The sequence below is a fragment of the Bactrocera neohumeralis genome, chromosome 6 (genome assembly GCF_024586455.1).
Source record: "Bactrocera neohumeralis isolate Rockhampton chromosome 6, APGP_CSIRO_Bneo_wtdbg2-racon-allhic-juicebox.fasta_v2, whole genome shotgun sequence".
NCBI lineage: Eukaryota > Metazoa > Arthropoda > Insecta > Diptera > Tephritidae > Bactrocera > Bactrocera neohumeralis.
In genome coordinates, this window is record NC_065923.1 from 63,850,840 (window position 1) to 63,866,181 (window position 15,342).

At 38.9% G+C, this 15,342-nt stretch overlaps 1 protein-coding gene across 1 annotated transcript; it reads left to right on the forward strand.

Moving 5' to 3' along the window:
* The first annotated feature begins 2,435 nt into the window (after positions 1-2,435).
* LOC126761661 (uncharacterized) lies at positions 2,436-11,439 on the forward strand. The gene is made up of 3 exons (XM_050478013.1): positions 2,436-2,938; positions 5,821-7,075; positions 7,192-11,439. Exons 1-3 carry the CDS (start codon positions 2,863-2,865, stop codon positions 9,617-9,619), a joined length of 3,759 nt encoding a protein of 1,252 aa, XP_050333970.1. The 5' UTR covers positions 2,436-2,862; the 3' UTR covers positions 9,620-11,439.
* The last annotated feature ends 3,903 nt before the right edge of the window (positions 11,440-15,342 follow it).

Genomic DNA, 15,342 nt, shown 5'->3' on the forward strand with positions numbered 1-15,342 from the left:
TTTCATGGGCCTTTTCAGGCAAGGAAACAAAAAAGTCCTGGGGGCCACATCTTGGCTGTAGGGCGGCTGTCTAAGCGTTGCTATGCCGGCCTTGGTTGGTTAGGTTGCGCAGGTTCAAGTGCTCCGTCACAATATTATGAACCACAGATTTTGATAAATTTAACATCTGGACAGTTAAACGAATACTTAGTTGAAGGTCTGAGTTCAAAACTTTGCTCACACGAGTCAGATTGGCGGTGTTTGTCGAAGTCACAGGTCTCCCAGCATGGTCTTTATCAGCGACCTCTTCCCGGCCCTCCAAAAAAGCCTGGTGTCACCGAAGCACATCACTCCTTTTTAAAGCAATATCTAGGTAAACCTGTTTGATCATATCAAAATTCTCTGTCCCAGATTTACCGAGTTTCACACAGAATTTAATCGCGTACCTCTGCTCTAACGAACGCTGCATTTTCGGCTAGCACCACTCACAGACAGACGGTGCGCGAAAATGTTAGTCATGAGTGTCCAGGTGCTCGGGAGACAACTGACCAGCCGTTCGTTAGCTAAGAACGCCCTCTACCAAATTCGAATACAAAAAAATCAGTCCTATTACTTTCCGGACAATGCCTGTAGTTTAGCGAATTAAGAGACAGCGGCTACGGTTGCTAGGTCATGTCGTCCGAATGAATGACACTTCAGCACTGAAAGTATTCGACGTAGTGCCCGCGGGCGGAAGCAGAGGAAGACCTCCACTCCGTCGGAAAGACCAGGTGGAGAAGACCTGGCTTGACTTGGAATCTTTAATTGGCGCTAAGCAGCGAAAAAGAAGAACGACTAGCGTGCTGCTATGTATAAACTCGGCTATAACGGTGCCTACGCCAATAAAGAAGAAGAGGATGTGAGGGGCCAAATTTTCGAAAAATGCGTGAATTGGGCCTCGAAAGGCTTCCACATTCACCTTGTTCTCCATATCTGGACCTCAGCGATTATTTGCTGTTTTCTGATCTCAAAAAAAATGGTCGCTGGAAACAAATTATCGCGAAATGAAGAGGTGAAGGCCAAACCTGAGTCCTAATGGTATTGAAAAGTTGGAGGGTCGTTATAATCAGTGTATTACCTTTGGAAGGAACTATATTGATGAAAAAAAAAAATAAAAAATTTGCCAAAAAAATGTGTTTCTCTGGCATATGCCGGGATCTTGAATGAATATATGAATATGAACTAATGCCTCTGTAAGAAACCACCTATTTTTTGAAGAAAATTTGCTCTTACACACTACATTCATGCAGGTATATAAACAAAATTTGAGGCGAAAGTGAATCAAAATCCATATCTATAAATAAAACATGCTAAACAACTTAAGCTAACCAGTCCCAAAATCTTCTAAAACAATGCTTCGACTATTGGCGTATATTTCTAAGCCAACAAATTGTAACAAACAATCACCAAAAAAAAGAAAAGAAATGCAAATAGCATTACATGTACAGACATAATGTATAAATTGAAAAGGACACGCAATTTATGAATGAAATACTTCCACAGGGAGTTAAGCCGTTAGCTTGAGGTAGACTAATAAAATTTATGCAGCGTTATTACCGTTTTTTTAGTCGTTATAAGCAATAGACAGATATTTGTGTTTAGCTAGAAGCAAGTTAACGTTTAGAGGGATCATGAAGCTAAAGCTATGTGCAGAGTGGAATGGCATGCTTGGTAGAAGAGACAGCTCATACGACCTTAAGAGATATCCAGGTAAGTTTTTTTTAGGAAATACTAGAATTTAGATATACATATTTATTTCAGCAGTTTCTTCGCAGACTAAGATTTACAAAGATAAGGCTAAGTTCTTTAAACAAATAGAACAAGTTAGATTCACGAAGCCTCGTAATCTGACTAGAGTTCATACATAAGTCACTGAGGTTATTTTAAGTAGACCTTAAGTTCTAAAAGCTTGTCAATTCCTTTCGAAGTAATTTTCTGACACATTCAATCAAGTATAATTGAAGTTTGACTTAAATACAATACTTCTTTAGAACTGCAAGCTTCTTGTTCAAAGGCACATCAATTATCCTCTACAACTCCTTTAACTTGCATTTATAGGTAAACAAGTAATAATTACTTATTCATATATATAACAGTAGATGTTTGTACGTAATAGTACACAAGTAAAAATTGCATACCTAATAACCTCATACTCCTAACTCAATCCACAAATACCACAAATTGTTTACCACCCCCATTAGCCGGTTGATTGCCCCGGTCGCCGGTGGCAACGCAAACATTCCAACACAAAACAGAAAACGAGGTGAAGCAATAACAGGAAACTATGCCGACGCGCCAACGAAGGCTATGGCGAAAGCTATGGAACAAGCCAAAATAAAAAGTGTGACACGAAAGCTCCTGTCGCTTGCCGAGCGCTTGTTATCGAACACATGGCGCGGTCGATTGATTGCGGCCGCTTGTTTAGTTTGTTGTTGGGTTGACATGGCACTGACGGAATTCGCACGAAACACGGGCAACTTTGTTAGTTCAATGTGTAAGCGTTGGCACGCGGCAGCTAATATTTTTGGTGGTGATTAGGAATTCCCAGTGAATTATGGAAAAATTACAGGAAGCGCTACATTTAGTAGGGAAGAGTATAGTAAAGTGTTGAGAAGTGTGTGTTTGAAAAAGAAATGCATAATGAAACTATCAAAAAGAGTTCCTGGTAAACTGTGCACTAAATAAAAAAATATTGCTAATTTTTGTTTTGTGGAGAAATTGCCAAACGATCCGGCATTGTGCGGAGCTATGTGTGCAGGTTTAATTTATTTATAAAATTTTGCGTTATAAAGCTAAATTGAGCCAGCTGTTTAATCGTCTGATTGCGTGTAATTCTTCATCGTTATGATAACTGGCGCCGAGGGTAGGCAAACGCACACTCTGTTGGACTTAAAAAAGCAGCAATGGGCGAAGGAGCGTGGTTGGTATCATAAATAATTTATAAGAAAAGACTCTACTTTAAAATAAACTTTGCACCAAAAATAGAACTAACTAAATAATAACGTTTTAAATTTTTTTTGTTACGAATTATTTTGATATCTGCTGTTGAGTTTTAATTAAATAATATTTAAAAAAATGAGGTGATTAGAGCACCTCTAAAAATTCAAAATTTTAGTTAAATAATTGTAATAAAGACTTTGCTATTCGAATTGAGGGCTATTAGACATAACTTCTGAGTGAGCTTTTATTGTTTCACCGTATATGTTATGAAAAATATTGCTTGTTAGTACATTTGTCACTAGTTGCAATTCGAATGAAATGTAAAACCATATCTTGTTACGTTTCAATAAATCACAAAAAAAAAAAAAAAAAAAAAATATATGTGAATAATGACCTTGAGTAAAACCCTAGTGCCTGTTTGGTGTTTTTCAGGTCTATACTTCGAATTGGTATAAGAATTCCGAATTTTCTATTTAGGTGAACAAAGGAGCCAAATATGAGGTTAAAAAGTGAAATTTTGAACACTGGTATTAAAATAGTGTGTCTTCCAGCCAATATCTAGGTTTAGATATGCACCTCCTCGTCAAATATATGTTTTAGCTAATATATGTACTTGTTGATACTTTTATGAGTTTTCTTTGTCGTAATTATTAAGAGTTTTAAAACTCTTAAAGTTCTAGAACGTTTTCTTTTCTGTGAAAGGTTTCGTAGTTTGTCATAGCTTTGTTTGCTGAGCAGAACCTAAATGAATTTATTGTTTGGCAAATTGACACGGATAATACTTCATTTTTATGTTTTTTTAAACGTTGTTGAATTTCAGTGAATTTATGTTCAGATTTTCTCTGCGAGTTTGAGTGAAGAGGTCACAGATTGTGAAATGTTCCTCAATTGATGCAGAGACCCTTGGGAGACTTTCGGTTAGATTTTTAGGAATTTCTGTTACGACTTCTGCCATTTTGGTGCTTTTTACAGCAACTGAGTATTCCGCGTTGGTTATGAAAAATTGTTTGATCATCATGGAATTTCATAAACAATAATTTTATACTACTCATTAAGGGGTTATATACAGTTAGGAGGCCAAAAAAGCGAATTAGAAGAAATATTTATTTGGAGAGGAACTATAGCTGAACTCCGGAAGCTTTTCTCGAAAAAGATGTTTTGCGGTGATCACTATATCTCTGAACTGGATCCTCTGCGAAGAAAAGCCAAACAGATTTCGTTAAAGTAATATTGGAGCTAATAAAACAAATCGAAGGAATAAGTAAAATAAAATTGTTTGACAATTTGGCGGTTTCTCATAAAAAAAAATTGATTTTTGACCAAAATTTCGCCTTAATTATCGTAATGTTGATCACCGACTTTGAAAATGCCATTTTGAGAAAAACGCCTTTTCATATTTGCATGTAACTTCGGCAATATACACCGTAATGAAATTAAATTTTCTGTGTGTATTCTTAAATATATGTACATTAAGAAAATCAAATAAATAAAATCGCATTTTTGAAAGTTCTAACTGTATATAACCCCTTAAGCATCATAATTATGTCACATATGAACATATATACATATTTCATTGTCTCTTGTTCACTTCTGGAATGTTTTGTCAAACTTTTCCTTTCGTGCAAAAAATGTAGGTTTAAGCACCACTCTAATGCCAATTGAAAAGAGTACTGTCGGAAATATTACTAACAGAAGAGATAACACTATTAGAAATTTAATAATTATTTATCGAAGTCAGAGCAGGCGGAGTGACAGTGAGAAGTACCGGTTTACCTAATTTTTATTTTCCAGTGAAGTATTGAAGCAATAGTCATCACCCTCTCTACTATTATTAACATAGTTTTATTGCTAATTTTCTGCATTACGGTCCAAAATTATTCTTATTTTTTAATCGGTAGTTAGACTGAGACATTTTACAAACATCTTTGCTTTAACGCTAAACAATTCTAAACATTTTAGTCAAAGCTCATACTATACTTTTAAAGATATGGTGAAAGTATTTTGCAAAACCGGCATTGAAAGGAGATGAAAATAACCATCACTGGCCACCTCCCAGCTCGATTTTTACCTTTTTATGTAGCCATTACCCTTTTGTAAAGTTTTTTACAGCATTTAAGGGTGTCTGATAAATGAATGTGCTAATGTAAACTATTTCCTTTAACGCCTGCCGCTCCAGATTATAACTATTTTCTCTATACTTTGCAAGCATAATAACTATCATAAGATTTTCATTCAGCCCTAAAGGTTGTAACGACAATTCTAGTGAAAACTGTTTGAAAAGCGATGAGCTCTAGACATCTCGACGTTATCGCCTAAAGTATAAATTTTTGCTACAGTGACATCAATACCTTTTGAAACTCATAAATTCGGTGGTCTGGCGAATGGTTTGATACTGGTGCTAGGCTCAAAGCGCATCCCCTGTAAGAGGACCTTTTAACCGTACCTAATAGTTTCTGGCATCAAAGGTTATCAGTATTTTAACAATAGAAAAGTCAAGCACTACTTGTCTCACATTCTGCTTTGTAAGAGATTTTTGAGAGCAAACAAATCGCTTCTTTAGATACTAACTGTTGGAATCAGTCCAGTAATATCTCATTCGATTATTTAATGAAGAAAACGTTAGGCCGCCAGTAAAGGTTATGCTAGTATTTCAAAGCAATTAATAAGAGGTCTTAAATGAGTGAAAGGGTTTCGACGCGATTTAGATGAAATTGATTGTTTGGAATACTCAATACTCGTATGTACTTATGTACATATAAAATTATAAAAAACTTAAAAAAAAATTGATACATTTTATATTTTGTTTTTTTTTTTTTTGGTTGATTATGTTGCCTAATAGTTAAATCTGTTTTGTTATCTCAGAGGAAATAGCGCGCATGGACGAACTCATCTCCTCTTCGCATCATCATCAGCACTCAACCATGGCATCATCGCATCATTCGCACAAAATCGAACGCACCTCCATACGCACCTACTATTCGAATATGGATGTGAGTCAACAGCGCAGCTCACGTCAGCAATTATTCCAACAACAGCAACAGCAGCAGCCACTACAACCGTACGCACCAGAATTGCTGCCACGCTATGCGCAACACAACGTCAATCCCTACGCCGTGCCGCTGACACAAAGCAATATGCCAGTGCAACATGCTGCACGGCAGCAACAACAACATGTACGCGGTGGCAATAGCTATGACTATGAACTCGAGCGCTACGTAGATGTGGTCGACGATGAGCTGGGCATTGATGGTGATTATGAAGATGATGATGGTGGCTACCAACGCATGCGTCCGCCGGCACGACGTGCTACCTTTATGTCACATGGACCAGGACGTCGAAATCACACGACCAGCATGATGTCGCAAATACCAGGACAACGAAAATATGCATACGATGAGCTGACGCTGCCCGGTGCAGGTCTACAGACGGCTAAAGCACGCATGCAACATGCACCAGCAATGCCACAGCAGCAGCAGCAACCTCCGCTTGCGCCACAAATGCGCATACGCAGCCCAAGTTTGCCGATAATACGCCACCAGGACTATGTGAAAAGACAGGCGCCGCAGCAGCAGCGAATGCCTGGTGGCATACCGCAACAGAAAATGCCACCACAAGCAACACAACTTGCGACAGCGGCGGTATGTGGCGATGGCATTCCTGTGGGTGCACCTAGCAACGCGCCCCATCGATCTAACAATCCAAACAATCCAGTTAATCCTGGTTGCCAGGAGGAAGACACCTCAGGCTACCGCAGCGATTCGCCGAAGAACCCACACACGCCGGAAATCTGGTATAACGATGCTGCCAGTTTGCAACGTAGCGGCAGCAGCACAACGAATAGCGGTTTGCTGGGCGCTGATGGCAGTGGTGTGGAGCTGGGTGCGGTGCCCACTGCTGTAGGTGTGGGCGGCGTCATTGAGGGACCCAACGAGGTGGCAGGACGCGCTAAGCGTTCAATAACAGGTCAACAACTTGCGAAATGTCAGAAGCAACAACAAATGCAACAGTATGCATGCGATGAGGTGCAACAACAGCAGCAGCAACAACAAATTATGAACTCCACCTACGTTGTGGCACGTTCATATAACAGCGGCATGGACGACAGTTGCCAGGGCAGGTGAGCGGGCGCGTTTGTTTTATCGAAGTGTCTGTCAAGACGACGGTTTCTAGGTTCTCCTGTGCAACTCTTATATAACCATTTAATATGCAAAATGTTTTCTTCTTTTCTTGCAGCTACTACATGACGCCGCTGAGTCCCTCTAACCTCAGCACACGCGATATTTCCACCTCCAACACATATCCCATACATCCCGGCGATCAGCACGAGTACTATGCCAACACAACAACAGCTCAACAGACACATGACGAACGCGAACGTGCTAAGTGGTCTAATTACAATAACAACAGTGAGTACACAGGGAAACCTATTAACGGTCCGAACTGGCTGAATCGTGGCCTACATGAGCTGAAGGATAGCGAAGACGACACGCAATCGATGCACTCGTCTTACTTACGCGGTCAGAACGCGCCCGTTGATCCCGTCACTATGGCCGAACGCATTGATAAACGACGCAAGGCAGCCGAGTATCACAATGCGATCAAACAGCAGCTGCATGAGCGCGAAATGTTGCGCAAGTGGGAGATGGAGCGACACAAGCAAGAGGAAATGTTGGAAGAGGAACGTTTGCGTAGGCAGAAACAACTGGAGCAGGAACGTTTGGAATATGAACGGCGGCAGCAAATGGAACGTGAAACTGTGCAAAAGAAGAAACAACAAGCAATGTTGGATGCGATTGCGAAGGCAGAAGAGGCAGCTAAGCAGGACAAACAACGCAAGCGTAAGCAACGTGTGCCGCCGATGGAGAAGGAGCAGAAACAGCAAGAGGCTGAATTGACGGTTGAGACTGCAGAGACGGGGGATGTTAAGATGACAAAAGCGAAAGTTAATACTCGCAACCGGCCGAAAAGAAGTGTAACAGTTCAACAACGCGATGACAAAGCCGAGTATGAAAGGCAGCCTGATAAAAGAGAGAAAACTGAACGGCCACACGAAGTACAGATCCTGCGTCTGCAGAGTGTTGAGGAGCCTGTGGAGCCATCCACAACACCACCGCCAAAAGAGGAGGAAGCTGGGTTAATTGAGAATCCAGGCATGCGAACCAAATCACAAGCACTCACTATGGAGACCAAACATGTGGAGCGCCTTGAAGAGGAGGAGGAAGAGGAGAAGGTGCTCATAGGCACGCCTATAAACTTGCGACGAAATATTAAGAAGAAAACTGTAAATGCCGCAGAGGGTACGAAAGAGCCGAAGAAGGTGCAAGCCAAAGTCGACGTTCCGGCCGAGAATGTTGCTGTTATCATGCAGCCAGCCACGCTTATACCGCTACCCGTGACGTCCGACATATTTGGATTACAGAATGCCATTGGGAATCTACAGATCGCTACATATTGGATGCAACAGCAGCTGAAACCGAATACCGCTGCTTCGACAATGGACTTTTCGAAAACAACCGGCGATGTCACACAACGAACGGCAACTTCGATCTCCACGGAAGACGGCTATCAGATGGAGAGTGCGGTTGAAGACGAGCAAAAAAGTGTTGTGGAGGTTGAAGAGGAGAAGGTGGGTGAAAAGATAGAGGAGAAGTTAACTAAGAATATTAGTGGAATTCCCAAACCCGAAGAGCTGGCGCTCATACCACTAGAAGCTAAGCCAGCAGTTGCGGGTGAGCAGCACTTAATCGAACCACAAGCGCATCAGGATGTGGAGACACAAACAGAGTTGCCACTCAATTGTGATCTCTGCCTATTTCATGACAATTTCTACAAAGTGCTGCTGAAGCGCGAAGTTTCTACCACAACAACAACGCAGACATCTAAGACTAAAGATAAACCAGCTAAGGAGGCGGATAAGGATCAAGAGACAACAACTACTACCACAACCACAACGACCACGACCTTTAAGGCAAAGGCCAAAGACAAAGATAAGGAGAGGGAAAAGGACAAGGACAAGGATAAAGAAAAGGAGAAGGAAAAAGAGAAAGAGAAAGAACGCGAACGTAATAAACGTAATCAGAAGGACGGCGTGTCACACAACGCAAGTCTCACCGTAAGCACACATAGTAACCACAATCACAACCACAAAGTAGACGACCGCCCTAAGTGGGGAGTCAATCGGCCTGTCGTGCAATATGTCAAGGCCAGCGAACGCGACCCATTCTATTTGCGTAACAAGAAGAAGCACAATAGTAATCATCACGTCAAAGCGCCTCGTTCTCAGTCGGTTGATGCGCGGCTCGATAGTGCCGCCGCTGACGCCGAAGATGGTGAGACGGACCGTGATGTCGATAGCGCCGGTGAGCACGAGGGCTCGTCGAATGTGGAAGAAGGCTTTTTATTGAAGGCACGCAATGTCTGCACGGAAATTTTGCCCATCAAAACGGATGAGAAGGGACGCATATTTCTGAATTTTCGCGAAGCAAGCGCCATTATGAATGAGGATGAGATCAAAGATAAGTTAAGGCAGCGTTACTTTAATTTCGGTCGTATACTGCCGCGTCGCAGTTGGGCTTCGGCCACACAGCAGGGTTTGCAGTTCAGAGCAATGGCTGCGACAGCGATTGCGGCTCAACCCACAGCGCATTTAGCTGATGATTAGGTGACAACTGTATCTAAAAGATATTATAATACAGAAAGGTGGTTGGCTGAAGTCTGGGCATAGAAAATTGGAATTAACTACGATACGTTATGATTTTTTCCTTATTATTTGTTTGTAGAAGAGGAAATATAGGTGGAAGAGCTTAGGCGAAATTGAAAATCGAGCTACAGCAGAACTTTTTATTCACCTCATGAGAGTCGAAGGGCTCGCCTATACTTGGGTTGTTTTTTATAGTTGACCTAATTGTTTTAGTCTGTTAATATTCAAATAGACTTTACGCTGTTTACGATGTTTCTGGTGATTTTATCTCGTGGTAGTTATCCAGCTCTAACTTTCTTTCTGGAAAATGCACATTTGTTCTTAGAATTTCTAACGTATCTTCTGGAAAAAAAGGACAAGTTTTCTAGGACTTTCGATGTATACTTGAAAATACTTGGTTCAGTGAACATTTTTGGCTCCTTTAGGTTGTTGATGAAGTGACCTTTTGTCAACTTCTGTTCAAAAAAAGTGTATCTAATCAGTTTATGTCTATATATAATAATTCACACTATTTTTTAATATCTGTCTACCTCCGAAACCAAGCAATTTTTCTAGTATAAATTTGGAGAACTTCTATCATCAGTGTTTGTAAGTCTATCAAGGGTTCTGCTTATTCCAATATTCCATCAAACAAAGTCTCAAAAATATTTATTTAACGGAAACTCTGCTTACAGGAATTGACAGAAGATTTCTGTTAATCGCCAACTTATATAATTGATATATCCTTCATATTTTTAGGTAAGCTTCTTAGGTTTAACTAAACTTTAACCCAGTGGCGTAGCTACAACTTCGGGCGCCCGGGGCCAAGGATGTTCTGCCGCCCCCCTCTATGAGGTGGTTTGAACAAAAGTGAATGTTTACAAAATACCTCCGATATTAAATATATAAAATTTAGGTACGCACGCAAATTCTGAAGTTCCAAAATTCTCACAATACGGTTTTTCAGGAAATTGATAGTAAATTTACAAGACATCTTATTAAAAGCCATAGAAAAAACCCATTTTCGCCCTATATCTTGTACACTTTTGACACAATTTGCAGGAATTTTTGCCCGAATTGGAGTTTTTAAACACCATTTTGCCGCCCCCAAGAAGTTGCGCCCGGGGCGACGGCCCCCTTCGTACCCCTCCCCCCTAGCTACGCCATTGCTTTAACCAATCCTTTTTAAAGATGACCTCAAACTAGAAATACTCAAATTTGATTTTTTGCTTTGGTGAAGGGTCTCTCAAGGATATGCTATCTGTAGTTTCTAACTGGATACTTTCTGTTAGATATTTGATGATAATGCTGAACCAACAACAATTTTTTCGTTCACCATTTATTTCGACTTCGTAAGATTTATACAGTCTCTCAACTAAAAATTCCAATTATCTAGAAGAATTTTCGTTCCCAAGACGGATAATTACTGACAGCCACCTGTAGACTACTACTATGCAGATATTTTGAAATAATTTTGTCTTTTGGACTGATTTTGGGAGTCTTTCAACATTATACAATTAATTCTTGAAAACTTTTAGCAAGAAAGAAAAAACACATAGTAACCATAAGCCTGGATATGCGCCATTCTTTCTATTCTAAGACATCGAGCTCTAGTAGTGAATAAAATTAAAGTTATCATTACCTACTTTAGAACACATTAATTCATGTTCTTAGCATTTAAGGAAAGCAAAAATAATAACTTTGTATTTGAATACTCGCATTTAAGCGCTCTTGCATACTTATATTCACACACACATACTTACATACCCCGAAATATAATAAAGTCATAAAATATACTCACACATCACAAACAATGTAGCTTATTTTTTGACGTTCTTACAAAACTAAAAGTGTATTACTTTTGTTGGTGTGTCTGTAAGTACCGCCACACGCCTGAAGGCCAACAGCGCAACAATAGCGACAGGTGGCCAGCGAGCGGGTGGTGAGCACGCCATTGTTCGGGCGCATGCATACTCACATAATTTTCGCACCCCGATTCGCATGACATTGGCTTTCAGAATTTAGTGGTAAGTAAAATCGAAAAAAAACTATACGAACACAAACTTTTAATTTATTTTATGTGGCATGCAACCTTTGTCATAGCACAACTATTACATGTGCAGCAAATAACTACGCTTACGTGCAACATGTGTGTGCTTACGACTATATGTAAATGGTATATATAACAATTTGATGTGTGGCAGGTTATGTGTGTTGCAACCCCAAAACTAGAACAGTCATGTGACTTTATTTTTCAATTGTTAAGTGAGTTTCGTATTTAATTTACCACGAACCAATGCCTAAGGTCAACATTATTATATTGCATTGAACTTGCCAACGCCACAGTTGCGCAATATTTTATGTATGGCAATGTGGCATGCTCGTATAATGCACAACACCCTGCTGCTAGAGCCTCATTGCCTTTAATGGCGTAAATTTGAATTGTTTGTCGCGATTTTCAGCACTGATTTGACGTTGAATTCTGCATAATTCTCTTAATAATTGCAGTTGCGAAAGACCACTCGCCATTATGACTGACTACTGAGCTTTATTTCTGAAATTGCGCAAATGTTGCAGATTACGAAATTAGTATTCGAGGCTAAGTTATAATTATACCCTGAATAGGGTATATTAAGTTTGCCACGATGTTTGTAACACCCTGAAGGAAGCGTCGGATATCCTATAAAGTATTTATTTAAATGATCAGTATGTTGAGCTGAGTCGATTTAGCCATTTCCGTCTGTCTGTCTGTCTGTATGTCCTTCTGTCCGTCCCTCAGTTTTTAAGAAATAGTTTTTAAATTTTGCAAACGTCATTTTCTCTCCAAGAAGCTCATTTGTCGGAACTGTCGATATCGGATCACTATAACATATAGCTGATATACAAACTGAATGATCGGAATCAAGTTCTTATATAGAAAACTTTCGTTTTGACGTGGTATCTTTACGAAATTCTACATGGATTACGGCTTAAGAGAATAATATGATCTCCGAAGAAAGTATTCAGAGCGGTTAACTATTAGCATATACATAGCTGCCATAAAAACTGAATGAACGAATGAATGAACAAATGCTTGCATGAGAACTTTTCGAGATATATTCTGTGAATTCGTCGTGGCTTATTCCCTAAGGCAACGCTACAATAGTTGCAGAAATTTTGCAGGTCGGATAACAAAGCCTGCCATACCAACTCAAAAATCAAAATTAAATTCTTATTGTCCATTAAGTTTATGTTAATAATAAATCTTCGTAAAATTTTATATAACTATAAACGTCGAAAGATCAATTTTCTTTATTAAATAACCTTAAGGTTTCTAACAAACAACCTGGCTAAAAAGAATAAGTAAAATGTTTTCCTTTGGATGAAAATCAGTAGCCGGTTAGGTCTTTAGATTTACTTAAACACATAGTTACTAAAAGAAAAGCAACTGTGAAGGGTATATTAGCTTCGGTGCAGCCGAAGTTAACGTTTTTTTTGTTTTAGTCATATGGTATTGTAACATATGTGTGTATATTGAAAACTTTTTTTCGGACGACAAAAATACAAGAATATAAAAAGAACACATTGAGATGTGCCAAGATTGCTTGATTGCAAGCCAATAATCATATTAAGACAAATCCTAATATTTTCTCTGAAAGTTTTCTTCAGACCAACAAACACCCAACTCTACGTATCCGTACTTATATGGTGCAGAGTAGAGTGATTCAAAAAAAAATTTTTTTTTTTCGATTTTCGGTACTCGGAAAAAAAAAGTACTTTCACGGGTATCAGTTCCGCCACATCGAGTAGTCCAACTTTACGCTAAACGCTGTATCCAATATTATTCAACTACAGACATCACTATTCGACCACCACACCTAATACTTCTGGATACTCATCCGAACTTTGTAGTACATTTTTTTACGGACTATAATGCTTGTGAATCAGCGATATAATATACTAACTATATTTATACGTATAGAAACTGCGATAACATCGAAAAAGTTAAAAGTTGAAAATCGTCGTGTTGGCAGCAGAAGATTTTCGTCAATTTTATCTATTTTAGGCACAAAGATACACTGTTACCAGCAAAACATGTTCTTTCATTTCAATGAGATAACTCACTTGTTGGCCGATATATACGGTACAAAGTCACCAGTGAGTTCGAAAATCTTTATATTAGGTATATGGTGTTTCAAGGAAGTATTAACCTGATTTAATCTATTTTGAATACACAGAAATACTATTATCAGGAAAGGATTCAGTCTGAATTTCAATTGCTTATCCCATATGTTAACTGACGGATGAACAGGCAGATAACTCGTCTCGTCGTTCTGATCATTTTTATATATACAACTCTGTACTTACTTAATTATTTTTAGGTGATATATAAAACGATTAGGTCAAAAAAACTGATACACTCTATAGAAACACGTTGCAAGTGTATGAAAAGTAACTTAAAGTGAATACAAGTTCATAGTATTTAGAGTAGTAGTACAGCTCTCGCAAAATGCCTAGAAAAAATATTCGAGAATATAATTTTAACATACATACTTTATTAGTATAAAATGTGGTGCATATATATTTTAGACTAGCGTAATCTATATATATAGAGCTCAAATCCCTAACTACACACATAAACACAAACATATAAACCTTCATAAGCGCTTTAAACTCTGGAGGACAGCGCAACGCAAGTGTCGCTTATCATTTAGCATTTGCTCGTCATTCGCTTGATTACCATTGTTTTTTTCCACCACCTTAATTATTGAATGTTTTTTGTCTTATATGTTATTTGATGATGATGATGAAACTATTTTTATTGCAGCTTTATGACTGCACACGTGATTTTGCAGAATTTTAGCATTCAGTACGGCTAAATGATCGTGGTATACACACATGTTCTTGCAGTGATTTTGTGGTTAATGCAAGCAAAAACAGTGGGATATTAGCAGCAACTAAAACGGCAACTAAACGGCAGCTTGAATTACATATGACAATAATGGGAGCCAATCATCGGTCTACACTTGACTTTACTGCCATTAACTGGATGCATAAAACTGTATTTATATGACAAACAATTTTCTAAAATATCACATTCGTTACGCAGTGCTGAGGTGGGAATTAAGACTGTGCAACATGACTTAACTAATTACAGGGGCTTTGCGAAAAAAGCAGTGCAAATGATGCAAAACAAATTTTTGTACATATATTCTGAGTTAAGCTACTGATTGTAGGTCGAGGAGGAGGCGGTGAAGTATATCTTTAATGCTCGTGAAATTTTAGCAATCTGTCTCATTCTGAGACTCACTCTACACAATTGATTGTCTTATCTTGATCTTTAAAGAAAAGCCAGTGTGCTGGTAATTCGCTTAGGATTATACCTAAATAACAGAATTGATTATAATTCATCTAGTTATATATTCCCTATAAACTTAGTTTTGTCGTTTTTGTATCATAAATAAGGTATATTAAGTTTACCACAAAGATTGTAATACAAACTGGTCGATCGAAGCTCAGTACAAACTGAACAGTTAGAATCAAGCTCATGTACGGAAAAGAGTTTTTATTTGACAAAGCATTTTTACACAATTTCACACGGATAATAACATATCTCAATAATTTTTTCAGAATGGGCTGCCTCATATTCACTGCAGACTCAATCAAGTGGGCTCTGTCCTCCTTCTCGAACTGTAAGTCACCAGGGGCGAACGGCACTTTTGCAA

Coding starts and splice junctions, on each gene's coding strand:
- LOC126761661 (XM_050478013.1), top strand. CDS start 2,863: ATGATAACTGGCGCCGAGGGTAGGCAAACGCACACTCTGTTGGACTTA. Junction 2,939..5,820: donor GCAATGGGCGAAGGAGCGTG/GTTGGTATCATA, acceptor TTGTTATCTCAG/AGGAAATAGCGCGCATGGAC. Junction 7,076..7,191: donor GACGACAGTTGCCAGGGCAG/GTGAGCGGGCGC, acceptor CTTTTCTTGCAG/CTACTACATGACGCCGCTGA.